Source organism: Trypanosoma rangeli (assembly GCF_003719475.1).
Source record: "Trypanosoma rangeli strain AM80 chromosome Unknown Tra_15.4_contig_00009, whole genome shotgun sequence".
Classification (NCBI taxonomy): domain Eukaryota; phylum Euglenozoa; class Kinetoplastea; order Trypanosomatida; family Trypanosomatidae; genus Trypanosoma; species Trypanosoma rangeli.
This window is the reverse complement of record NW_021705753.1, coordinates 36,600-59,298: the sequence shown is the minus strand read 5'-3', so window position 1 is coordinate 59,298 and position 22,699 is coordinate 36,600. Positions and strand designations below refer to the sequence as shown.

The following is a 22,699-nucleotide window of genomic DNA, read 5'->3' as shown; positions in this document are numbered from 1 at the left end:
AGGGAGGGAGCTACTAGTAGACAAAAAAAAAAATAAATAAATAAAGAGGGAGAAGCTGCAGTGATAGCCAGTCACATCAGATGCAAGTACGTCTGGCAGACCCAACAACACAACCAGAGGACGGATGCAGGGAAGCAAAAAACAATATCAACAACAAAATATGCACTATGCTGCCACTAAAGACCAAGAGCGCGCCTTTCTGCATTCACATCAATCTTATCGTGCCGTCGCTTCACCTTGAAGGGAATGTTTAGTGCGTCGCAAAACCCACTCATCTTACGCACCGCAAAACGGCTCATAATAACAACCGACACACCAGAGATTCCAAACCTTCCAACACGCCCGCACCAATGCGCGTAGTCCAAGGCAGATTGGGGAGTGGCCAAAATCATGACATGAGTGAGATCGTTGATATCAATACCGCGAACCGCAGAGGAAAGGCAGAGAATAAATTGTCGAACAGGCACCTCCCCTACGAAAGATGAATTGACGTTTGACGTCTCAGGTGGTCCTGAGTGAATCACGCCTTCACCCCCTCCTCTCCGTTCACGTGGCTCCTGAGGCGTGCCAAACAGCTCCACGGTGAATTTGTCATTTGGCTGGGCAGGCGCCAAAACCCGTTGAACAAAGAGATCCGTATTTCCGGAGTTCGGCAAAATCACCAGCGTTTTCATCTCCCCCATTGAACGTGCAAGGCTCTCACCACCAAGCCCTGACTCCTGCATGGCGGCTACCAAGCACTCTCGCTGCTCCTCCAGGGTGTCGGCGGTGTAGAAGCAGTGTTGAATCCCATCCGGGACGACCACCTTTGAGAGGTTACCTGTCGATTTTGCTTTTTGTGCAAAACTCACAATCTCACTCTCAAAAATACGGGAGGTCTTGGACTCGAGCACGCTCTTCTTTAAAAACCGCCGCACGTGGTTAACGGTGGATCCTGCAAGCGTTGCACTCGTAAACACCAGTTGCACCGGCGCCTGGTACTTAACAAAGCGGTAGAGCTCCTTCAGGAGTAGATTTCCCGCCGCATCCGGGCGGGTGGAGGGGAGTACGTCATCCACCTCGTCCACCACCACAAGGTCAATGCTTGGCAGCACCGGGGTGAGGGCGAAGGAGTGTTTCCTGCGGCCCGCCGCCGCCTCACGGCGAAGGATCACCTGCTTGCGGCGCTGAAAGAACTCCCAAAACACTTCCGGAGTAGCCACGCATACGTATGGGCGTCGATCCACCGAGCGCACAACGTTGCCTGCCGCGTCACGGACAAGTTCCCGCGTGAGACGCTGGTACACCACGCTAGGAGGCACCTCGCTGGTGGCGGTAAACACCAACCGATCATCCGCCTCAAACCACCACATCTCCTGCATCCACTGCGCAATCTGACGGCAGAGGTGGTCGTTCTGTGCGAGGAACAAGACAGAAAAAAGTTTCATCGGTCCATCCCGCATCAGACGCGCAATAAGGGCCAAACAAAGCGCAAACGTTTTTCCAGTTCCCGTCGGAGCACACAGGGCCACGTCTTGCTGAGCATAGAGATGTTGAAGAGCGCGAGCCTGGACCATCGTCAATCCCTGAAAGCCACCCGCTTCATCACCACTTTGCGAAGAGGCATCACGCAGAGACGTTTCGTGCGAGAAGCGCCGGTGCAAATACTGCACCAGATATGGTGGAAGTCCCATTCGTTCAGGGTCCAGCTTTGCTACCGGCCTCTGTGAAAGCCCTTGTAACGAGCTCGTCTGCAGTGCTGCTTCATCCACGACTATGTCAGAGAGAGAAGCCACCTCGCGCAGTGGCTCTGGCCGCCTCGGTGTAAACACCAAAGGCCTGCAATCGGAGGATCGGATGTCCGTAAATTCCTCTGGAACGTCTCGAAATCGCCGCGGCAGACGCTTTTCTCGACGCCACAAGAAAGCAAAACATCGTCGCATTCGTCAAATGCAATACAAAAACAACACCCAACTGCAGTGTGCCTACACCGCGTCGTGGTTCCTCTCCGTACCTCGCTGGCGTTCTATCACCTGGTAGAGAGACGGCGGAGCTGCAGTAGCCGCCAGAATGAAGGAAGAGCAACGGAAGAAAGAAAGAAGGAAAAAAGAAAAAACAATCGTGGACATAACAGTTACGTTGCATACACGTGTATCTACGGGATTACATTTATTATCAATGTAACATTCAACGTGGCAGAGATAACGCTCAACATGCATCCAAATAACAGCAACAGGACTCCCCTCCCTCTATCTGTTTTCTCCGACATACACGCATTCAGGTACTGAGAGCGAAGTAAACGGAAGAGCGAGGGTTTACCAGACTCATCATCTCCCTGCCCACCCTAAACGCATAAAGACATGAATCACATGGTGCTTGTCACCACTCCCTACTTTATGTCCCCTGCATACTATACTATTCATCTGCCTCTGAGCTGCTGGATTCATCCTCCTCCGCTTCACTTTCATCGTGTTCTGTCGATTTTCTGACGGGCTGAACCTCCTTGCAGCGATACTTCATAATTTCAAGCGACGCTGGGCGATAGTAGTTGGACCCAGAGCACGCAATACCAAGAGCGGGCATGGTCAAATCTGCTCAGTTTTTTTTTGTTTTTGTTTTCTTTTTGTTTCGTGTTTTGCTTGGTTGTATAGCTTTGGCGTCCACCTTGGAGCTCTGTCTACCCACTACGCACTTACGCCGCCTGTCTTGTATGTGTGCCTTCTCCACCGTCGGAGTGTGTCACTTACCTATTCCTCTTAGCCACGGCTGTGAGGCGCAAGCAAGAAACAAAAAAATTGGGGAGAAGTGTCTCAAGAGTCACCTTCACTGACACGTACTGCGCCTCCACCCACGGCAGTTCCTACTTCTTCACACGCCTCCACTCTCCTCCAGCACCCTACGCGTTCCTCCTCACCCGTGCGCACACGCAAACAAGTCTCCGAACCTAAACCACCCCTCCAGGAAGCGTTTGTTCACAGGAAAAGATACAAAAACTTCTCGAACGGAATCACTGGCTGCCGGGAGGCGAGTACTGCTGCAGAGGCGAGAAAGTCCAAACTCATCCCCAGCGCACCCTGTGCCTCACGGACACGGCCCATGCCCTCGTGCGCGGCACCGAGAGCCGCGTTGGAGTTAATAGCCAATTGGAAGTAATGCGACGCCGCAACCAGGCGCGTGGCGCAAAAAGACTGGGGCTGATTGGCCTTGAGGGCCTCAAGAAGGTGAAGACGGCCCAGCTGGACATATGACTCTGCGTGTGCTGTGCACACTTCAAGTGCCGTGCACAACATGGAGCGCAGCGAAAGTACCTCCCGCTCATCGAGCAGAGTTCGCTGCTCCTGAATCAGCCGCTCATCCTCAAACAACCGCAACTCAGAAACGTCGTCTTCAATTCCTGCCGCCCCGTGACTCTGATGAACCGCGTCCACAAGCTTTTCGATGCGATCAATCTTTATCCTCGCAGCACAACAAATGAGATCAGCGTAGGCCCTGCTGTGGTTCTCCTTTGCCTCAGTCACGTACTCCAATCCAGCCCTAACCGCGATCTCAGCGACGGCGGGGCAACCAACTTCCACAGCGACATGCGCCAAAAGAGCCCAGTGCCCCGCTGCACGAGAACCTCCGTGTAAGCGACTGCTCCAACCTCCATCCGCAACGACAGTCAAGCCAATTTCTGGTGAAAGTGAAAACTCTTCAGAGGTCACTTGCATTGATGTGTATTGGGCCGTCGCCTGAACGCGTGCCATAAGTACTGCCAGCAGTTCCTCAAAGTTTTCACGTTGATGCTGATGCAAATCGTTCGTCACATACCGCATCGCGGTTAACACAATCCCTCCCGGAATGTGCAGCGGATGCGAGCGCTCCGCGCGGTTGGCCGCATCCAGGGCCTTTTCATAATCCCCATTTGCGGAGAATAAAAGAGAAAGAAGCACCAATGCGTTTACATCCGCCCTATTTTCATCCAACAATTTATGTACCAGCGACAAGGCTGTTTGTGTCTCACCAAGGACGGCCATAAGCCAGGCAAGTTTCATAAGATGCAGCACGTCCGTGGGAAATGTGGCACCCCGCCGTGTAATGACCTCCGCTGTGCTTCTTGTCAGCTTCGCTGCCATCGCCTCCAGTGTACTTCGGCTTTCGCTCTCTTGCACCACACATCCAAGGTGGTAAAAAGACCATGCAAGGTGAGTGGTGGTTAGCGGGCAGTGGTGGGCATCAACTGCCATTTCAGCTAAACGTACACCGGCATGTAGCGAAGAGACGGTTCCTTCTTTGATTCCAAGGTAAGAAGCCAACATGAAAAATCTTGCAGCCAACTGCTGTTTTGATGTGGAACTGGCAGAAGTAGTTGAAGCGAAACCTTTAGAAGTCACATCAGATGCCGTAAATGTTGTGTTGCCGCCATCGCCTGTGGCATCACTCCCTCTACTACGAAGAGAAGTGATGGATTGGCTGTGGGGCGGCCTCTCTTCCATCAGCGCCTTGGCAGTGTCCTCGAGCATCTGCAGGAGACGCTGTACAGACACGTTTCGGTGTTGCAAGCAAAACATAGAGGTTTCCATCCACTGGCGCACGGAGACAGGAGGGACAAGGGTGACGTTCTGAAAGCTGTCCGCATATTGAGGTGGGACTGTCTCAACGGCACTCAAGGCGGCAACCACGGAGACCTCGTCGGTGCGCGAGGCCATACTGAGCACTGACAGACTAGTTCTTTTGATACCTTATTAGACCGTAACGTATAAATGCATGCAACCTCTATGCCCACGCACGACTGCCTAGATGAACTGCGTAGGTTTACTGCCAAGTGACTCTCCCACACATACACACAGAGGCAAAGACAGAGGGGTGAGTGGCACGAAGGGCTCTCCTCCTCAGGATTCGCCAGAGCCAAAAACACCGCAGAAGCACGCAAACCACACTTCGCCCCTTCAAAGCCAACAGAGTACCTCCTAATAGAGAATGCATGGAGCAAAGCCAACCAAAGAAAAAGCAGTAACAGAGAGAAAAAAAGAATAAACGGAAAAAGAGTCACAGGCGGCGGAGGGCACTCACATGCATCCTCATTTGAGCACAACAGCAACAACAACAACCACTCATAAGTGTTTTACCGGGTAGCGTCTCCATTCAACGTGCTCACACCCACCTTCGGTGGTTATCACTGATATCGTAGTCCGCCGCTAGCTGTTCGTCCGCCTGACGAATGATGGTGCCTTGGCGCAGCGATACTATATTCAGACGGTCATCCAGCACACCACTTACGAGTGTGTGTTCCTTCAGCACAGCTCCGTTGAGGCCCTCTGATGCTGCAATGGCTTCCTCCACAGAGGACATACGCAGAAGTGCCGTTCCCATGAAGGAACCGCTTCGATCATCGATGGCGATGCGCACGTCTTCTACATGCCCATACTCCGAGATGGAAACATGCAGCTGGTCCACTGTGAGCCAGTACGGTAGACCATCCACCACAACATCCGGCACAAATGTGTCAAGAGGCAACGCATTCGTGCCATCCCTTTCAGCCTCCGCCTCGGTGGCAGCGTCGGGAGATGGACCTCCGATAATCTCTACAGGCACATCGTGCAGCACACGATCCACATCCGCCAAGGTGTATGTGTCAAAGGCAGGGTCGTGAAACGCTATAAACGCCAACTCGGGGTAGTACGCACTGCGTACAGCCTTCATAGCATTGTCTGTGGAGTCAACTGAAACAATAAAATCCTGCATAACAATCGTTGTGGCTTCCTTGTGACCCATATCTACAGTGCTTTGTTTCTGCTTTGGTTGCTGCCGTTGCTGTAGCAGCGTGCATGATACTTGTCCGTAGCGGCCAAAATACCGATTCATTGTTTCCTCATTCTGCACGGACTCGGAGATCATGCGAACAAACAGGTGCGTCGTCGTCGTCCTCTTCTTCGCAGAAGTCGAAGACGTAGCTGTTACCGGCGGTCGGACATGAAATAAAAAATCCATTGTGGATGTTTTTTCATCACTTGCGGCAGGCTTTATATTAGGCGATATATTCAATGTTTCCCCTGTACCCACGACAACATCCTCTTCTTCTTCCTCTTCTCTCTCCACAGCAGTGTCTGTGGGCAGCGGCTTTGGGCGTCCTAACGACGCAGTTTCCCCCTCCATCTCCTTTCGCTCTCTTTTTCTGGTGCTGGCGCGAAGTGACGGCTGCCGGTGAATAGGGCCAGGTGGCGCAGTGGCAAATTCAGGGAACGACAAGAAGGAGAGAACGTAAAGATGCACCTCAGGCGGGCACAAATGCCCAAAGCGACGCTGCAAGCATAACAGAAGCAGCCTTGCGTGCTGCTTGGCTGTGGAGCTCACACACGAGAAGAATAGCGGAAGCAAGAAAGAGTTATCCAGGAAGGCACTATGAAGGTGCGGCACCAGGTGGAGAAGCCGCGCCACATGGTGGTGGTGCAGGTCGCGGATGATGGCATCCATCGGGCGGATGACTCCTGCTCTCTGGCCGCGTCTCAGGTTAGCTCCTGTTTCTGCCGCGTCCCTTTCACCCTACTCCTGTGGACCCCCGCTGCAGTCTTGGCGAGCAGCAAGAAGGGAGACTGACAGCAAGACAAAGGAAGAAAAGAAAAGAAAAAACACACAAATATACCAAGACAGAAGTGCACACGCAAGCCCGGAGCACAAACCCAACGGCACTACTTGTTCCCCTCCCACCCAGCCCCACTTTTTTTTTTTTTGTGGTGGCTCGTCTGAGGTCAAATTTACTCGTTTACGCCACGTCTCCGCTGCGCCACTTCATTCGGCGGCGGGGCTGCTGGACTTGAGAATGGCCGAACGGAGTGTTGCACTACGCGACGTCAGCATCTCAACCGCATCGGTCAAGGCTGGCACAAGAAGTGGAAACTTCCCGTGGTGCACGAGGGCGACAATGCCCTCCGTCTCATCCACGACCACCGTGAGAAGCCCGTCCGCCACGCTCTCCTCCGCCGCGTTGGTGTCAAGCAAAAACCGCAATTCACCTGCCGTCGCACAGACGCCGATAGTGGCAGCCACAGGCATCCTATGAAACCGAAGACACTTGCATTCCACCACGTCTCCACTAGGAAGGCGTGCTTTCGGGAGTGCCAAATTATGCAGGGCAGCAGCAGCCGTGTGAAGGGCCGCGGCCCGGAGACCGCCATCGGCATTCATCACAACCAGCTCCACGCGTAGCACCCAGCAAGCTTCACCGCTAATCACGCAAAGCGCGGTAAGATCCAGGCATGAGATGATGGTGGAACGAACAAAACGAGCCAACTCATGTAGCGTCCCTTCTATCTGAACTTCGCTGTAACTTGGAAAAAACGGTGCCGTGACATCCACCGTAAGGCGACCCTCCTCAGGGTATTGTGGCGGCGGTGGACCAAATACACCGGTGACAGTGCAAGCCAGACTTGTCCCGGTATCGTCTGTGTACAGCGTGGACGCCAGAACTCTATTTGTCTTTGTCACCTGTCGGTTGTCGTGAAGGATATGTGGGGTTCGAATAGCATCGAAGGAACGCCCGTCCAACCGTTTCTCCTGAGCGAGAAGGCGAATGACGTGCTGCTTGAATGAACTGAGCTCCACCGCCCCTGTGGCGGGTGGAAGAGACATGCGGGAGACTTACCTTTCCTGTGTGGGAGCAAAGGCACATCGCGATTGGCGTGCGTCATTGAAAAAGTGGAAAAAAAAAAAGGCATGCTGAGAAAAACAAAAAAAAAAGGGCATGCTGTGGCGTCGTTACTATTGTCATTCTTCTTTGCCTTCTTCGCTTTCCCTTCTCCTTCCCTCCCTTCGGTGTCCCGCTTACACACCTCCGTCTTCTCCACGTCATTCGCGTTTATCGCTTTGCCGCAGCAGTGTTGGCTCAAATTGTCGTCAGAGCATTTGTTCGTTTTGTATATTTCAAACGTTCACTCACGTACTTTCTGTCTCCCTTTTATTGCCGTCCGTCTCCTCGTTTTGATTTTTTTTTTTAATTATTATCCTTCTCCCTTTTTGTACGATTGCGGCGGTAACGATGAAGTGGCCAGGCGGCCACACAAAAATAAACAAAATAAAAACAAAAAGATGGATTCATCCGGTTTGTAGGTCACCACACGCACAAACCAGCTAGAGAAGAGATTTCATACAATCTTGTTGACGTGTATATAGATTTATATATATACATATATATATATATGTATATATGTATTTGTGTATACATTTAGAGCGCAAAGAAGACAGAAAAAGGTACATGCATACCCTAGTTAGTTTCAGAACCCTACAAGCAAAGACACATCCGCAAGCAAGCAATGAGGCAAAAACAACAAGACCAAACCAAAAATTCTACAAAATTAATTTTGTTCCACACTCCGCGCAGAAGCGCTGCATCCTGGCATGAAGCTTCGCACCACATTCAAAGCAAAAACGTAGCTTCTTGCCCTCCACGGAGTCACCCCGCGCCTCCGTCTCACTCTTCTGCTGCGGGGGAGAGCAAGCACTTTTTTCAGCGACATCACCGAGAACGGGCTCGGTTAAAGATGGCGCCTCTTCTGAGAACGGTTGTTTCCTAAGCCCCGACCCTGCACGACTCTGCAGCGGAGTGTCGTGTCCCATTTTTCTTTCTTGCCCCATGGGGGGCGGGAGTCACCATGTGACGGTCCGTGAAGACGGAACTGCGAGGGTGCGGTTTGTTGCGTTCCAGGCATACATCTTCGTGCTTCTCCAGACGCCCAACCTTGAAAGTTCGATTGCAAAAGCGGCATCTTGGAAGCTCATCCATCCTGTGTATGTCAACCTGCAGGCGAGAGGCGACGTGCTTGAAGCGAGAGACATTGTTCAATGGAATTTTTACGACGCGCCTCACTACGGCAGCGTCATCATCCCATGGTTGGAAATCATCAAGAGGCTGGTCTGAGGCAAAAACAGCAGCCTCTGCTGTAGAAGCGGCGGCATCGCTGCCAGCGCTTGGTAAAGCATCCTCCGTAGGGGGGTTCTCACGCCTGCCGTCATCCGTCAAGCCCGCAGAAATGGCGCTTTGTTTAGGGGTATATTTGGTTTCTTTACCTGTATTTTGATTTTCCCCCGCCTCGCGAATTGTGTGGCTCGTCAGCGTCTCCTCCGGCTCTATCACTTTTTTTTCATTTGATGTGGTCAGGTCTTGATCCACCGACTGCGTGGCATCGGGTGCAGTGGAAGACAGGGAACCACCACCATTTTTGGTGTCTTCATATTCTTCAGTGCCTGCCTGCACAGGAAAGGTATCCTTCACACACGGGAGCGTTTCGCTTAACAAGTCCTCCTTCAATGCAGTGGAACTCACTGCATGACCATCTGCAAGTTGCCGATGATGCGTGGGAAACACGGAACTTTGCACCCTTTCTGTTGGGACGGAGTTAGACGTTACCGCCGACAAGCGCTGTTCGTCCAAGGGTACAGCCTCAGTTGACTTTGTGCTAAAATGTGTTAGATAAAACTCATTTTGTGCTTTTGTCGGGGTTTTTTCGCCTACTTTTCGGGCAGCGACTGTGCGGGCCACCGGCCTCGAGGCACTCGCTGCACCGGGTTTGCAACTACGCTGATGAACCTCCAAACGGTCGGGAAAAAACGTCCGCCCACAGTTCTCACACTTTACAAGCATATTCGTGTTAAATTGCTCAAGCTGTGCTTCATTGAATCGATCAACCTCCTTGCGCTTCAATCTGCCTCCTCCGTTGGAGGCCCTCACCTCACCTATAGCGGCCCGCTCTTTCATCTGTTTCCCGTGCTCCTCTGGGTCCATTGGTCTTGGGCCTCGCTTTACTGGATCCATGCGTTCCCACTCGATGAGTTTCTTGACGTAACACTGCGGCTGGTGGATGGGCAAGCTGATGGAGCTGAACTGCAGGCCACAGAGGTAGCAGAAGAGAAAGTTGGGGCGAGAACCTTGTCCGCCGCACCGTGCGCTGAGCGGCTTTGCCGCAGGTCGCTCTTGCATCTCCTCCTCAAGAACCTTATACAGCCCCCGTGTCACAATAAGGCCCGGCACAGAGCCACTGCTCCGTCGCGGTGTGGCTGGCTCGGATGAAATGCGCAGACGTGCTCCGTGAGGCGTACACGGCGTTTTAGCACGCAGCGAGGGACTATCACGTGGGTCACGATGCCTGGAGTTCATTGCCTCGTCCTCCTCATACGCCTCCTTCCCGTTGGAACAGTCCTTTGATGTCAGCTGCTATTCTCACTCGCTCCCTCCTTCCCTCCGTTTGAGCTTTGTCTTTACACCGCCCCCCTTTGCTACCTTCTACCACCTTTCGAGACTTCCTTATTTTGCTCTTATTCTCCTACTTGCGGGTGTACCTTTACCCTTTTGTAAACCCACAGCGATGTGCGCAGGATCAGGGTGAATGCGACCTTCAAACAAAATAACCGCTGCTAACGCAAAAAAAAACGGTTGTGGACGACGTGATAGTGGAAAGCGACACCGCAAACAACGCCGCACTTATGCACGTGGGAAGTGTGTAAGAAAAAGTGAGTGAGAGAGAAGAAATGCGGAACAGCACTCGCCTCAGCTCTGTGGCGCCAATGGCATCCGCAGCTGCAGTCGGCGGAAGTGTCAAAGGAGGGGGGGGGGGTTTCAAAAATAAAAACAAAAAAAAAAGGAGGATCACACGTGTTTAAAAACCAACTAAATAACCACATTTTACATCAATGCGAAGAAGAGCGCGTGCCCTTTTTTGTTTGTTGTTTTTTTTTTTTTTGTGGTTCTGTTGTTCGTTGTTTTATCTTATTTGTTGCCGTTGTTCTGTGTTTCCGCTCCTTTCCCTTTATGCATCTATCTCATCCTCCGACAATCCGTGAGCCGTGCCCCACACACGCAGAAGCATTTACTTCGCCTTCCGTTGCTGGAGGGACTTCGATGTGTATGGCGTGGCGCCGCCCATCATAATCAGCTCCATCTCCCCCTCTGTGTAGACATACGGCCGGAACTTTGCCGGCAGCTCGTCAAAGGTCTCCACAATCGTATTCGCCAGGGCAGCTTTGCAGCCCTCCATATTGTTGCCAGCCTTTCTAATTGCATGGGAAAATCGAATACGGGGTGTGTACCGCGACAAAAGTGACACGCGCAGCATTTTGCTTCCTTCAGGCGCACGACAAGGTGTATTATTATTTTTTGTGTGTGTATGTGTGTGTGTGTTTACGTGTTTCTCTTGTGAACAGCTGTATCCCTGGCTTCGTGGAAAAGTATACAAAAAAGGGCAAATCAAACACAAGGGGGTGGGGGGGAGCGGCGATGCACCACAGGCACAGACAGAGATAAGTTTAGTGGAAGAACGGGAAGAAGAGGGGTGAGAGGAGGGGGGAACCGCGTAAACGACTGCCAAAGGGAGAGAAGGCAGGGCAAAGGGGAAGAAACGAAGAATATAGAGCCGAGCCGCGCCTACTGTGCGGTGCGTGGCGCAACCTCCAGCACAGCGTAGCCGACGGCGGCGGCCGTCCAGGGGTCGATGTCCACAACGCCACAATCTACGCTGAGGTGAAGCTGGCCTTCAATGCAGGAAACGATGCCACGGAGAACGTTTCCCAGAAGATGAAAATCCCCACTGACGGCAAGCTGCAGAAGCACAAGTCGCTTTGAACGCACGAAGGGTTTCCCCTGACGCTGCGAGATCACACCGTGCCGAAGCACACTTACTATCGCCTCCACATCTGTGTCACTGTCGAGGAGACAAAAAAAAGTCGCAGGAGCTCCCCCCGCAGAGGACACCGCGGCATCGAAGCTGGTGAGATTCACCGTGGCTTGCCCACTTTCGCGCTCTTCTCGCGCGAGGTATACGACAGCCGTCGTCGACATGCAGCCAAGCCACTGCGAAAGAGCCGTAGCCAGCAGCCTTGAGCCCATTGCCAAAGGAACTTTCGATGCCTCCTCACAAGTTCGGGGGCAGCTTGGGCTCGGAAGTAATAAAACAATACCGCCTTCCTGCAAGTCCCCTAGGGAGGGAGAGTAAAACGGAGCCAACCGCCTCTAGCGACATCGCGTGGCGCCAAACAGAAGACGGCGAGAGTTCAATTCGTGTTAGTTCCCGCGCTTCAAGGACGGAGGCGACTGTGCTGTGCATAAATGGCAAATTTGCTGTCACCGTTTTCCCCGAGGGCCCATGAACTGCGGTGCACGGCACAATTCCCATCACGTCAATCACGTTCGCCGTGGTCGCAAACTCCACGCGCCGTAGACGTGGATACAAGCACGACATGGAACCATCACTACAAACCGTGGCGATGCCAAGATGCTTCGTCAGGGGCAGTGCGGAGAGCACCGCATCCACGAGTTGTTGTTCCGCCAGCGCAAGCTTCCCCTCGGGTTGTGAGGGAAGTCGCAAAGGGCCATGTTCACCAAAGTTTGCCGCATCCTGGCGCAAGAGCAGCGTCACATGCATGCCACATTCCCACGTGCGCGTGACGCCTTCCTGCGAAGTCTGCAAAATAAACAAAGTGCGAAGACACTCTTGCACAGGTGGCGGAAGCCGCCCGGCCCAGCGATTCAAAGCCACCAGGAGTCGCTGTTGCTCCAACGTGCCCAAAAAACACTCCGGTGCGTCGGTTATGGTGGGCGAAAAACAAAACCTCCCCGTGGCCGTGGGGGAAGGCTCCCTATGACTCGACTGCAGCCCTTCGTCGTCAGACGACCCTTGAAAGTAAAACTCCATCTCTCGCATGGAATGAGCCACAATGGGGACGGCGAAGGGCTCCAGAAAACGCACCGGTGGTGGAGGTCGCGCCATCTCCACCGGACTACTTTCCGCCAAGGGAGAAGGTGCAGAAGAAAGCAGCGCAGACTCGAGGATGCGGCGGAGCTGCTCTGCTTTTATATCTCTCGATGCCGCTGCCGCCAGCCCCATCCAAGGGCACCGGGTACACGAGCGGGCTGCGGCGTGGTGAGCACATGCGACGGCGCGGGGCCGCACCCACGCCCGCCCGCCTCCACCTCGGCCACGCCATAGACGGCACTGCGCGGACGCCGGCAACCGACGCTCCTCGACAATGTAGTCAAAGAAGCGTGACGGGGCCCGAATGACATCGCCAGGCCCAACGCCGTGAAGAACAACACGCCGCTGTCGCCGCTCCTCTAACCGTGGGCTTGCCAGTGAAACAATGGAGTCGCACCCGTCCACAAGCATCCGCTTCCCAACGACAATAACGTTGGCGGCCCTCGTGTCGCCTGCACGTCGCGGCGGCGAGTGACGCAGTAGTACCTCACGAAGCTTCTGCAGGCTCATTGCGGGTTTGCCTGCCACTCATCCGCATCGATCGCAAAGGCAAAAGACAAAACACAAACATAAAAAATGAAAAGGATAAAAAAAAAAAGAAGGCAGGAGCAAAGGCCAGTGCACAAAGTAAATCAAAAGAAGCAGCCCATGGAAAATAACGATAATGCGCTTGAGAGCAAAACCCACCACCCAGCCTCTGCGCAGGTGTTGCCCTTCTTTTGATTTGGTGTGTTTGTTTATATTTTTTTTGTTTCCTTCTTTTTCATGTTCTCCCCTCACTTTGACAACGCGCATCGAGTTAAAGACGCACACACAGCAAGAACGGAGGATGCACACGCACACACGTGTGGATCAGCAACTACATAAACAAAAACGCGCCTAGAAAACAAAAGAAAGAAACACCCCATTGATCATCACTACTGTTGAAGAAAAAAAGGAGGGGAAACAAAGAAAGAAAAAAAAAAACAATCTTCCTCGCGGACCTCAACTCCTCGCTGTGGATTCCGCCACCTTCTGTGCTTCGTCTAACGCCGCGTCGCCATCACCATGGATGTTACTCATCCCATTCCCAGCAGAATAGTTTGCGGCACGGGAAATTCGGCCAGCAAGCTTCTGCGCCCGCAACTCGAGCATTTTGCGGCAAAAATTGCTGTAGTCCCGGTGAATGTAGAGAACAGAGAGTACACTGGAGAGAGATGCCCCCAAGCAAACTAAGATAGGTACAAGAACACAGTGCCTACCATAGCACAAGGTGCTGCCCTGCTTTTCCGCCTGCCGCGTGTACCACTCGCCGTACAGCACACGGTTCATCAACAGCGACGAGGCGATCCCGGCGACGGAGCAGAAGTTGTAGTGTTTGGCAACATCCTCTGCAAAAATGGTGCGCAGGACAATCACAACAGCGGCGGCGGTGGCTCCACTGACGAAAGCAAAGATAAAACACGGCAGGGGAAGTGCATGTATTGGCAGCAGAAGCAGCAGCAGCAATGCCACCACCACCAGAACGGAGGGGACAAATAAAGTGAAGGTGACGGGAATGCGTTTCTCCACGGGTTGATTTTGCGTCATCATCTCCAGCCCGCTCAGAAAAATACGTCCCAGCCCGCTACCAACGCCTGTGAGCACAACCAGCAACGCCACAAAGGATTCGTCCAGCGGCTTTCCTGCCAAAGCCCCGAAGAGAAACCGCATATTTCCTACCACCACGGTTTGGGTTCCCGAAGTTGCAAACAGCATCCAAAGCAGCGCCCAAAACCGCAATGTCTTTATATCTTGCATCAACTTTGTTCGATACTGTGGCGCAATGTAGTCCATCTCCCGCACCACTGCTATGCTATCCATCGTGTCCCTTGACACCACGCTGAAACGACTGAACCGGTCCACGCGACTGGATCTCCCTGAAAAGCCATCTGTATGCGGCAACGGCAACTTTCGGTCAAGCGCCTTCCACGGCAGTGCCATAATCGGGTAAAACAACAAAACGCCGAAGGAAATGCAAGCAAAGACAACATGATGAACCCTCGTCAGCTCCATATAGGCCGAGAGAGCGCCTTGAATGGGGAGGAAAAACGTCAAGAAAATCACAACCGTAAATCCAATGACAAACCGAGCTGTAGGAGCCTTCTGCCTTAAAAACTGCCTTCGGATACGATATCGCTCCTGACGCTGAGCCTCTGTAAGAACATGCTGCTCGCACCCTCGGATCATGTACGGCGGCACCTCGATAAAGAGGAAGCCAAGAAAAGCACCCACCATACCCAGGACCGCAATAAAGTAAAAAAAGCGGCTTGTGTTGATGTCGTTTTCAGCTGAGAAGAAGGCCAAGTGGATAGCGCCAATAATCGCAGACCCCATCCCAGAAAATGTCTTCATGACCGCCACAACTGCCCCTTTGTTGGCAGGAAATATAGAAAGCAACGTCATCACGGCACCCACGTCCAGCAACGAGGTCCCCAGCCCCTGCATACAACCGTAGATGCAGAATGCCGCCATTGAGCCGTCAAGAACGTTTGCGAAGGTTAAACCATATAAAACACCACTTAATGGAAATAACGTCAAGGCGGTAATAAAAATAGGTTGCGTCCCATAGTGGTCGTAAAGGGCACCCAAAGGAAAGATGAGAATCCCCACCACGTCGCCAATTGTTGCCATCGTTGTCATTTGGCTCTGTGTAAAGTTGCATTTGGACTGTATCCGCCCATTGTAAAGGTTATACGTGTAAGACGAGGAGATCACCACACAGCATAAAGCAGCCACCACCAACTGCCAAAAACGCCCCGACTCACTCAAAGGTGGTAAGTGACGATGAAAAGATACCCCGCTTCTTCGTTTTACGCCTCCGCCCTCGCCCACAGTGGTCTCATAGGGTTTGTTGTAAATATCACCAGGTTCTGTATCAACCTTGAGGTCTGTCGCATCCTCTACCACCGAGGAGCGAAGAAAACGTGTGTACATTGACGCTTCGTGCCCCGCTTCCCCTTCTTCTTGTTCCTCGTCCTCAAAGTCATGATACAAAAAAGGCAACGCATCTTCACCCTCGTCCCATAGTTCTACAGCATCGTTTATTGTGTAAACTAGCGCCTGGTGCTGAATCGAGGCTGCCATTTTGCGTACCCGTGTTCCTCGCAGGCGTCTGCTATGATGGTTGTGTGTTTGTCAGTTTTTTGCTTGTTGTTTGTTGTTTCCTTTTCCGTGTGTGTATGTGTGTGTGTGTGTTGTCCCCGCTACGCTTCACTCCTCTCACCCCATTGTTTCAGCATTCAAAGTGACGTGAAGAGGAGGGAGCTAACGAAAAAACAACAACAACACAGAGAAGCCCACTTCCCCTTTCCTCTTCAAAGAGAGAGAGAGAAAAGCAGACGCAGAGTCAGTCTCATTCTGTTGCCCCACCCTCCACCCACCCCGCCCAATCTACTCTGAATGCCTTGAGACTAGGAAAGTTTACACGACAAAGTTACCTGCAGCTGCACCCACGCCTAGATCCCGCAGCGTCGAAGAAAGCCGCTCCTTGCAAATACCATTCTGTTTCAGGTAGATCACCAGCTGCGGGTGCAAAAAGCCCTCCGCCCGCCCCGTCCCACCCGCAAAGCATAGCTGCATCATCGTCGCTGCGGCCGACGCCGACATTCCAACGTGATTCAAATGCAACCGTCGCAGCGACAGCCCGCATGCCTTAAGTAGGCGGCCTAGTAAGACCGTGGCGTCCTCGTCCTCATCCTCGTCATTGTTGGAGTAAAACGGATTGTTTGTGAGGCCAACAGCCTCAAGTGGCTGCGGCTTTGGTGTAATACTAACAGAGACAGGCGCAAACGACGTGGGTGCGCGCATTGCCGCTACATCCCCCTCCAAGTAGCTGACAATGGCCCGCAAACCCGGCACACCAAAGCCATTGCTGGCCACAAACAAGCACTTCAAAAAACGCAGTTGCGGCAGGCACCACAAGCAAAGTCTTGTAATACCGTCGTCGCCGAGACAATTACACTCCAAGTCCAGTGTGTGCAGGCCAGCATACTTGTTCAAGTAAAAAACGTCCGAGAGAGTGATGGAGCCCTCGTTCTTCTCGCCCAACTGCCTACATGCATCCTTGGGCTCCGGTGCCAAGTGAGTCGCAGTGAGTTCTGCGTGGCGCAGCTCCACCCCCTGAAACGGGCGCGTAGAGACTTCAAGAAGGCCGCAAAGAACAGACGCAGCAACATCCCTTGACGCCTCCCCCACCACACCGCCGGGCTGACAACAACCGCGTGGCCTTTTGCTGCCGCCACTGCCACCAACTAGGCAGGCACGGCGCGGATTGTTTCTGCAGAGTTTCAGCAGCACCCCCGACCTGCCTGCTTTCAGCTGAAAGCATGCGTCCTCGTGAACAGAAGCCGGGGCGACATCCTCAGAGCGCCCGGACTCGGCTGACAGCTGCATCCGTCACTTGAGTGAAAACAACAATGAAAGAGAACAAAAGAAGAACAGAAAGATAAAAAAAAAATACAAAATAAAAGATAAAGAAAACATCCGCTTCCTTCCCTATCCCCCTCTCTCTCGGTCCCCGTCTCTTCAGCCCGGATGACTTTCAGCCTCTCCCACTTCCTTTGCTCACTTTCTCGCTGACTCTCTGCGCCCAAAGTTATAAGGCCAAAGCACGTATAAATCAGTGCACTCTTTGTGTTGCACATGTCTGGTTTCTATGGAGTCCTTCTTAGCGACTGCCAACAGTGGACCTCTACGCAGAGACAAAACAAATTTGCAAAAAAAAAACATGAGGGCGGAAGCGAAAGTATCCAAAACCAATAAAAAAAGAAAACGAATGGATTTTCTATTATACCGATGCTGTCGAAGAGGCCGAACTGATCTCAAAATCATCCTCGTAGCCACCCTTTCCTTCATGGGCTGCGGTCTTGCTACTATTACTGGTGCTGCTGCTGCTACCAGTGTCACTGTCACTCCTCTTTTCCCCTCGCTCCTTCGCTGTGGAAGGCCCTTCCATCTTTGATTCCTCTTCATTCTTTGGCTCTACTGCCGTCGTGACCCCTGCATCAGAAGCATTATTAGTAGTTTCTATGGTTGTCGTAGCCCCGCCGACATCCGCGGACTCCTTACTGTCACCACTCACTATAGCCGTCAGCGTCCCAACGTCCACGCCTGTATCCTTCAATATCCGCATGATCTCCTTTTCTGTCTCCACACGGGCCTTAGCAATATCGTACAAATGCGTGGGTTCTACAAAAATGGGTGGTATCTGGGCAACACGCTTTCGCATTTCTCCAAGTCTTTCTATGGCCTCTTGCTCCATTTCACGACCTCGTTGTCGCAGTGCTCGCACCTTCTTCTTAATGACGGCGTCAGTGTTAACAGAAGTACCCTTCAGGTACTCCTTCAGTCGTGCGTTCACAATTTTTTGTTGTTCCCATCCTTTATGTAGGGCTGTAAGTTCATCCCGGGTACTCTCACAGGCCCCATTTGCTTCGGCTGAGCTAAGGTACTTGCTAAAGACGGCCTGCGTGCGTATTGCATGGGCGCGAGTCCCCTTGGGGACAATCTTCATTATCCCCTCCTGCTGGCTGTGACGTCGGGCGCGTGGCCTTTACCTCATTCGCCACAGACCTGCACCGCTGCCCTGAACGTGTTGATGACATAAAACGCTTCGCAGGCAACGCCGAACGCCCCCTGACGATGGTTTCCTTCGAAGAATGCGTCAGATTAAAGGGTTGCACCTCTGTAGGCCGCAGTTTACGCTTCCGCTCTGCCATCATCAGACGATCCTCGGCCCACATGGTGTTGAAATCGGGCACGCCGCCACGTATTTGTGGTTTGAATATCATGTTACGATTGTACTTACTCGGGTCACTGTTTTTATCACACCTTTTCCGTGGCTGTTGCGTGACAGATGTCGCGCCTTCCTCACCAGCTGCCGCTGCTGACGCAACTACTGGTGTTGGCACGGAGGGCTGCGCGATTGTCGCACCTCCTCCTGCTCCAGCTGCCGCTGAGACATTACCTACCCTAATCATCTGTGGCACAACCGGTGCTTCGATGGGTCCACCCACAGGCACCACCGGTGGTGGCATAACCCCCACCTGTGGCTGTGACTGCCGCTGCTTCTGCTGCTGTAACTGGGTGTCACCTTCAACCATGGCTGAATGTCGTACCCCCTCCAACTGAGTCAGGCGCTCAGCTGCACGCTGTTTGATGCACTCAAGCCGCACCTGCTCGTGCTCCTGCAGCGCAGGCCACAGCTTCATCTTCACCTCCAGCGGGATCTCGCGAATCTCCTCAACACGTCGACGGTGTCTCACCTCAAACGCTGCGTCCTTTGCGCGCTGTGCCTTCGTATCGTGCCGCACACCCATAACCTCACGCACTTGGCGCATGCTCTCCGCGGAAAGACGCACTAGCTCCGTCTCTGCCCGCATCCGCTCAGCCTTTTCAAGAGCTAGAGCCTCCACTGCGGCACGCCGCTGACGCCACTCCTCCAACATAAGATCGTACTTGTTCATGTACGTGGAGGGAGGCACAGGATTCGCCTTAAAGCGGTGGTTCAACGTCTGGTGCAGCGCCTGCTCCTGCTGGCATCGTTCCTCCTCTCTCCGACGTGTTTGTATCCGTTGCTCCTTTTGCAGCTCCCGCCACTCAAAGGAAAAGGGGCGAGCACTATTGAGCAGCCTCTCGCGCTTTGCCTGGTATTGCGGATAGCCGCTCACCGCATCAAAATACCGCCGCAGCGCCTTATTTGACTCCCGCTGGTAACGACGCCGCTGCTCCTCCATCTGCGCCATCCGCTCGCCCAAAGGTACACCATCCCCAGTTGCAGCAATCCCAGCAGGCGCTGTTTCAGGCGCGTTGGCATTCACCACACCGCCGCTTGGTGTGCAGATTCCCAACTCATCTATGGCCATCAGTTCATGCTCGAGCTGCTGCTGCTGTCGTTTGAGATCCTCAATCTCCCGCTCCAGAAGCTCCTCCATTAATTCCCGTCACTGGCACTACGATCACCCATGTACGTAGGTGTTTGTGTGTGTGTGTGTGTGGGTGTGGGTGTGTGGACGTATATGTACGTATGCGCGTATCAGGCACGCACACACACACACACACTTTCCCTCCACCTTCCACTGTTTCCCTCAGCCTCCGCTGACCGAAGCAAGACGAGATAAAAACAAAAACCATGAAAAATAAGATGGTTGGGAAAAAAGACATAACAGCAAGTAAGCCCAACAGATCAATAAAAGCCCGAGCAAACAAACAAAAAAGGCAGTGAAACTGCAAACTTCAGTGGCACTCGCTTGAACACACACTTCATACCGACAGAGAGAAATCAAGAAAGGCGTTGAGGAGGGAGTCACAGCACATAACTTGTTTGCTTTTATAGAAATGATTGCGTTTTCCTGCTTTTGTTGTTTTTCTTTTATTATTTTTTTTTTGCGTGTGCTTTTTTGTCGTTTATTTTATATTTTCCCTTTGACTTTGCTACTCTGTCGCTGGGCTCGTTTGCCTCGTTAAACCACCTCACTTTTGCACTTTTGAATCCCACACAGCTCCTCCAGGAAAAAAACACAAAAAAAAAACAAACAAAAAAAAAAGACAGTAAAATACGAAAAGGAAGAGATAAAAAAAAGAGAGCAATGATGCATACACGTGAAGGACTGCTAGGAGGCCCTCCCACTAGCCCCCTCGCCTCAGCCCCTTCACCACTACTGATTTCGTTTCAGGCGCCTTCCCGCATGGCTCGTTGTTGGCGGCTACTCGCGCTCGAGCTCGATCCGCACCTCCACGTTCTGCCGGAAGCGGTACCCGGAGTACAGCACCAGCGCGCACCCAATCACCATAGCGACGCCGCCGGCGATCTCGTATGGCAGGCACACCGTCGGCAGCGAGAGAAGGTGAAACACCAGCAATGACATGGGACCACCAAGGGAGAAACTGCCGGAGAGGGTCATGCGGTCAAAAAAAAGAGAACTCCAGTGGTAAGTAAACCATGAGAGAAAAAGAAAGAGGGCGCTAAGGATAATATTGAGAAAGTCTTCGGAGGAGATCTGCGTTAGCGTCCGGTGGGAAGTGCCAATATGGGCGGCAAAGGCACCTGTGATGTACGCGGCAAAGGCGAGGAGCAGCGTCGCGAGCGTGACGGTGGATGACATGATAAAAAAATTGCTCACAAAGCGGCTCACCGTGCGCACCTGAAACAGAAAAAGTGCCATGGCCGCACCTCCCATGAGTGCAATGCAAACCGATATGATACGCCCGTATAACCCTGCGGGGTTCTTGAGCTCGAACCCAATGCAGAAGACAACAATGGACACAACGACAAGGAAGCATCCGATGCCGTCGAGCACAGATACGGCGTGCTGCTTATACTCCTCGTACAAGTATGTCAGGAAGAGCGGGATGCAGCAGAAACAAACAAGGCTTCCAAAGTTGCCGGACAACATAAATGCGGCAACAAGAGAGAGTTGCGAGAAGACACCGGCGAGCAGCACACACAGCACTGAGCGATTCCTTGAACAGTCCATCAAAAAACCCAACTCCTCGCTGCTAGGCCGCCATGTTAGCGCCAAAAAGGCCAACAGGTAGGCCGAGGCAAATCCAAACGCTACAAATGAGACGAGTACGCAGGCATCCATACGCTCTGAAGCTGGCGACGGCTTTGTCACCAGTGCAATGAAACCCCAATGCAGGACAAAGAAGGCGCTCGCCACCACCAGTACGAGGTGGGCGTACCATGGGCGATTATACTCTACAAGCAGCCGTAGTTGATCATCCGCCTGAACAACAGACACAGACTTAATCACATTATCAGGAAAGTGAACTCGCTTCTTCTTCACGGTTGATTTCTTTTCAGCACTCATGTCTCCCGTGAGAGGCGCCTGTTCAAGCCATATACTGTCCTCCGATGAGCTATCAACGCCACACTCAATTTGGGACGGTCGCTGCACATGAAACGAGGCCCCACGCGAGGAGGAGACGCCCGACACATCGCTGAACTGCCCCCACGGCAATGCCAAGGGGGAGTGCACCAAAGAAACCGGCAGACTTCGAACGGAAATTGGAGAAGTAGAAACTGGCACACGCTCAGGGAAAGTTGGGCTGCCTTGTGGCTGCTGTTCCTTGGTGGCAGAGTTGCTGCGCTCAACTAAACCACCTCGCCTGCCCACAGAACCAATCACAAGAGTATCCTCAACGTAATACGTGTTCTCTGGTGACTGCAGCAAAGCCGCCTTAAGTGTGTTGCGGTGTCGACTGAGTCGCGGCGGGAGAGTGGCGGGCACCGCCTCCAAAAACTTCCCACTGCCATTGTTGCTGCTGCTGTGGTCGCCATTTTCCTCGCGGCCTAAACACGGGGTTGCTTGTGTTGCCTGCCCCTCCATGGCTATGAGGGGCGTCCTCGGCTGTAGCCTCGAAGACAATATGCCCGCCGGCACCAGCAGCGCGTTCGTTAATTCATTCATGTTCACATGGTAGAACAACTGCTGCTCGGGTTCAGCGCCATCCCTCCCTGCTGCATATTGCAGCCACGGCTGCTGGCTACACTGCCCAGGCGCCTCGCCGACGCCGCTGATGTCGCTGCTGCTGCACCCAGCTATAGCAGCAGCGGGTCCCTCACGATGGTCCATCAGTCCCACGCCGCGGAGGGCAGAAACGGAAAAGGGCTAAATGCGACTACACACGCGCAAAAGGAAAACAAGGCGAAGGCGAAGAGTCAGGAACAAACCCAGTTGACAGGCACACCCACACAGAGATACACAGAAAGAGCGAAATAAAATAAAAATTTCGCTTCCTCACGGCCCTCCGCCTCTCTCAACGAATGCAGAAAAATATGCGCCGCACACACGACACAAATAACGAGGCACCGCAGCGGCAGGCAGGCATGTGCGCATGACAAGCTAAGGACAGCCCCAGCAAAGCAACAGAGACGCGCACTCCCTTTTCAAAAAGTCAAAAAAAAAACACATACACACACACAAAAAAAAAAGTCCGCTATCACACACATACGCGCATATAGCCCCCCACAACGACCC

General features: G+C 52.9%; 12 protein-coding genes and 2 pseudogenes across 12 annotated transcripts, besides 17 other annotated features; 1 reads left to right on the top strand and 13 right to left on the bottom strand.

Annotated features, from left to right (window-relative positions):
* Positions 1-22: 22 nt before the first annotated feature.
* Positions 23-45: a microsatellite.
* A 131-nt stretch (positions 46-176) lies between these two features.
* Positions 177-1,922, bottom strand: TraAM80_00517 (putative ATP-dependent DEAD/H RNA helicase; the record flags this gene model as incomplete). The annotated part of the gene is made up of 1 exon (XM_029377592.1): positions 177-1,922. The coding sequence occupies one exon, from the start codon at positions 1,920-1,922 to the stop codon at positions 177-179; it is 1,746 nt and encodes a 581-aa protein (XP_029242565.1).
* Positions 1,923-2,047: 125 nt separating this feature from the next.
* Positions 2,048-2,092: a microsatellite.
* A 486-nt stretch (positions 2,093-2,578) lies between these two features.
* Positions 2,579-2,616: a microsatellite.
* Positions 2,617-2,951: 335 nt separating this feature from the next.
* On the bottom strand, positions 2,952-4,667 carry TraAM80_00516 (mediator of RNA polymerase II transcription subunit 24; the record flags this gene model as incomplete). The annotated part of the gene is made up of 1 exon (XM_029377591.1): positions 2,952-4,667. The coding sequence occupies one exon, from the start codon at positions 4,665-4,667 to the stop codon at positions 2,952-2,954; it is 1,716 nt and encodes a 571-aa protein (XP_029242564.1).
* Positions 4,668-5,049: 382 nt separating this feature from the next.
* Positions 5,050-5,072: a microsatellite.
* Positions 5,073-5,112: 40 nt separating this feature from the next.
* Positions 5,113-6,432, bottom strand: TraAM80_00515 (RNA-binding protein; the record flags this gene model as incomplete). Its single annotated transcript, XM_029377590.1, has 1 exon — positions 5,113-6,432. The coding sequence occupies one exon, from the start codon at positions 6,430-6,432 to the stop codon at positions 5,113-5,115; it is 1,320 nt and encodes a 439-aa protein (XP_029242563.1).
* Positions 6,433-6,499: 67 nt separating this feature from the next.
* TraAM80_00514 (hypothetical protein) lies at positions 6,500-6,712 on the bottom strand (annotated as a pseudogene).
* Positions 6,713-6,747: 35 nt separating this feature from the next.
* On the bottom strand, positions 6,748-7,587 carry TraAM80_00513 (exosome-associated protein 2; the record flags this gene model as incomplete). The annotated part of the gene is made up of 1 exon (XM_029377589.1): positions 6,748-7,587. The coding sequence occupies one exon, from the start codon at positions 7,585-7,587 to the stop codon at positions 6,748-6,750; it is 840 nt and encodes a 279-aa protein (XP_029242562.1).
* Positions 7,588-7,713: 126 nt separating this feature from the next.
* On the top strand, positions 7,714-8,082 carry TraAM80_00512 (hypothetical protein; annotated as a pseudogene).
* Positions 8,083-8,120: 38 nt separating this feature from the next.
* Positions 8,121-8,163: a microsatellite.
* Positions 8,164-8,524: 361 nt separating this feature from the next.
* On the bottom strand, positions 8,525-10,108 carry TraAM80_00511 (uncharacterized protein; the record flags this gene model as incomplete). Its single annotated transcript, XM_029377588.1, has 1 exon — positions 8,525-10,108. One exon carries the CDS (start codon positions 10,106-10,108, stop codon positions 8,525-8,527), a length of 1,584 nt encoding a protein of 527 aa, XP_029242561.1.
* A 62-nt stretch (positions 10,109-10,170) lies between these two features.
* Positions 10,171-10,194: a microsatellite.
* Positions 10,195-10,569: 375 nt separating this feature from the next.
* Positions 10,570-10,591: a microsatellite.
* A 72-nt stretch (positions 10,592-10,663) lies between these two features.
* Positions 10,664-10,742: a microsatellite.
* Positions 10,743-11,105: 363 nt separating this feature from the next.
* Positions 11,106-11,136: a microsatellite.
* Positions 11,137-11,371: 235 nt separating this feature from the next.
* TraAM80_00510 (uncharacterized protein) lies at positions 11,372-11,833 on the bottom strand (the record flags this gene model as incomplete). Its single annotated transcript, XM_029377587.1, has 1 exon — positions 11,372-11,833. The coding sequence occupies one exon, from the start codon at positions 11,831-11,833 to the stop codon at positions 11,372-11,374; it is 462 nt and encodes a 153-aa protein (XP_029242560.1).
* A 25-nt stretch (positions 11,834-11,858) lies between these two features.
* TraAM80_00509 (uncharacterized protein) lies at positions 11,859-13,208 on the bottom strand (the record flags this gene model as incomplete). The annotated part of the gene is made up of 1 exon (XM_029377586.1): positions 11,859-13,208. The coding sequence occupies one exon, from the start codon at positions 13,206-13,208 to the stop codon at positions 11,859-11,861; it is 1,350 nt and encodes a 449-aa protein (XP_029242559.1).
* A 35-nt stretch (positions 13,209-13,243) lies between these two features.
* Positions 13,244-13,299: a microsatellite.
* Positions 13,300-13,416: 117 nt separating this feature from the next.
* Positions 13,417-13,460: a sequence feature (A-rich).
* A 164-nt stretch (positions 13,461-13,624) lies between these two features.
* Positions 13,625-13,667: a microsatellite.
* Positions 13,668-13,682: 15 nt separating this feature from the next.
* Positions 13,683-15,803, bottom strand: TraAM80_00508 (uncharacterized protein; the record flags this gene model as incomplete). The annotated part of the gene is made up of 1 exon (XM_029377585.1): positions 13,683-15,803. One exon carries the CDS (start codon positions 15,801-15,803, stop codon positions 13,683-13,685), a length of 2,121 nt encoding a protein of 706 aa, XP_029242558.1.
* Positions 15,804-15,842: 39 nt separating this feature from the next.
* Positions 15,843-15,917: a microsatellite.
* A 222-nt stretch (positions 15,918-16,139) lies between these two features.
* TraAM80_00507 (uncharacterized protein) lies at positions 16,140-17,111 on the bottom strand (the record flags this gene model as incomplete). Its single annotated transcript, XM_029377584.1, has 1 exon — positions 16,140-17,111. The coding sequence occupies one exon, from the start codon at positions 17,109-17,111 to the stop codon at positions 16,140-16,142; it is 972 nt and encodes a 323-aa protein (XP_029242557.1).
* A 394-nt stretch (positions 17,112-17,505) lies between these two features.
* TraAM80_00506 (uncharacterized protein) lies at positions 17,506-17,979 on the bottom strand (the record flags this gene model as incomplete). The annotated part of the gene is made up of 1 exon (XM_029377583.1): positions 17,506-17,979. The coding sequence occupies one exon, from the start codon at positions 17,977-17,979 to the stop codon at positions 17,506-17,508; it is 474 nt and encodes a 157-aa protein (XP_029242556.1).
* A 193-nt stretch (positions 17,980-18,172) lies between these two features.
* Positions 18,173-19,651, bottom strand: TraAM80_00505 (uncharacterized protein; the record flags this gene model as incomplete). The annotated part of the gene is made up of 1 exon (XM_029377582.1): positions 18,173-19,651. One exon carries the CDS (start codon positions 19,649-19,651, stop codon positions 18,173-18,175), a length of 1,479 nt encoding a protein of 492 aa, XP_029242555.1.
* A 40-nt stretch (positions 19,652-19,691) lies between these two features.
* Positions 19,692-19,728: a microsatellite.
* Positions 19,729-19,746: a microsatellite.
* An 11-nt stretch (positions 19,747-19,757) lies between these two features.
* Positions 19,758-19,778: a microsatellite.
* A 450-nt stretch (positions 19,779-20,228) lies between these two features.
* Positions 20,229-20,298: a microsatellite.
* A 124-nt stretch (positions 20,299-20,422) lies between these two features.
* Positions 20,423-22,294, bottom strand: TraAM80_00504 (uncharacterized protein; the record flags this gene model as incomplete). Its single annotated transcript, XM_029377581.1, has 1 exon — positions 20,423-22,294. One exon carries the CDS (start codon positions 22,292-22,294, stop codon positions 20,423-20,425), a length of 1,872 nt encoding a protein of 623 aa, XP_029242554.1.
* Between the last annotated feature and the right edge of the window lie 405 nt (positions 22,295-22,699).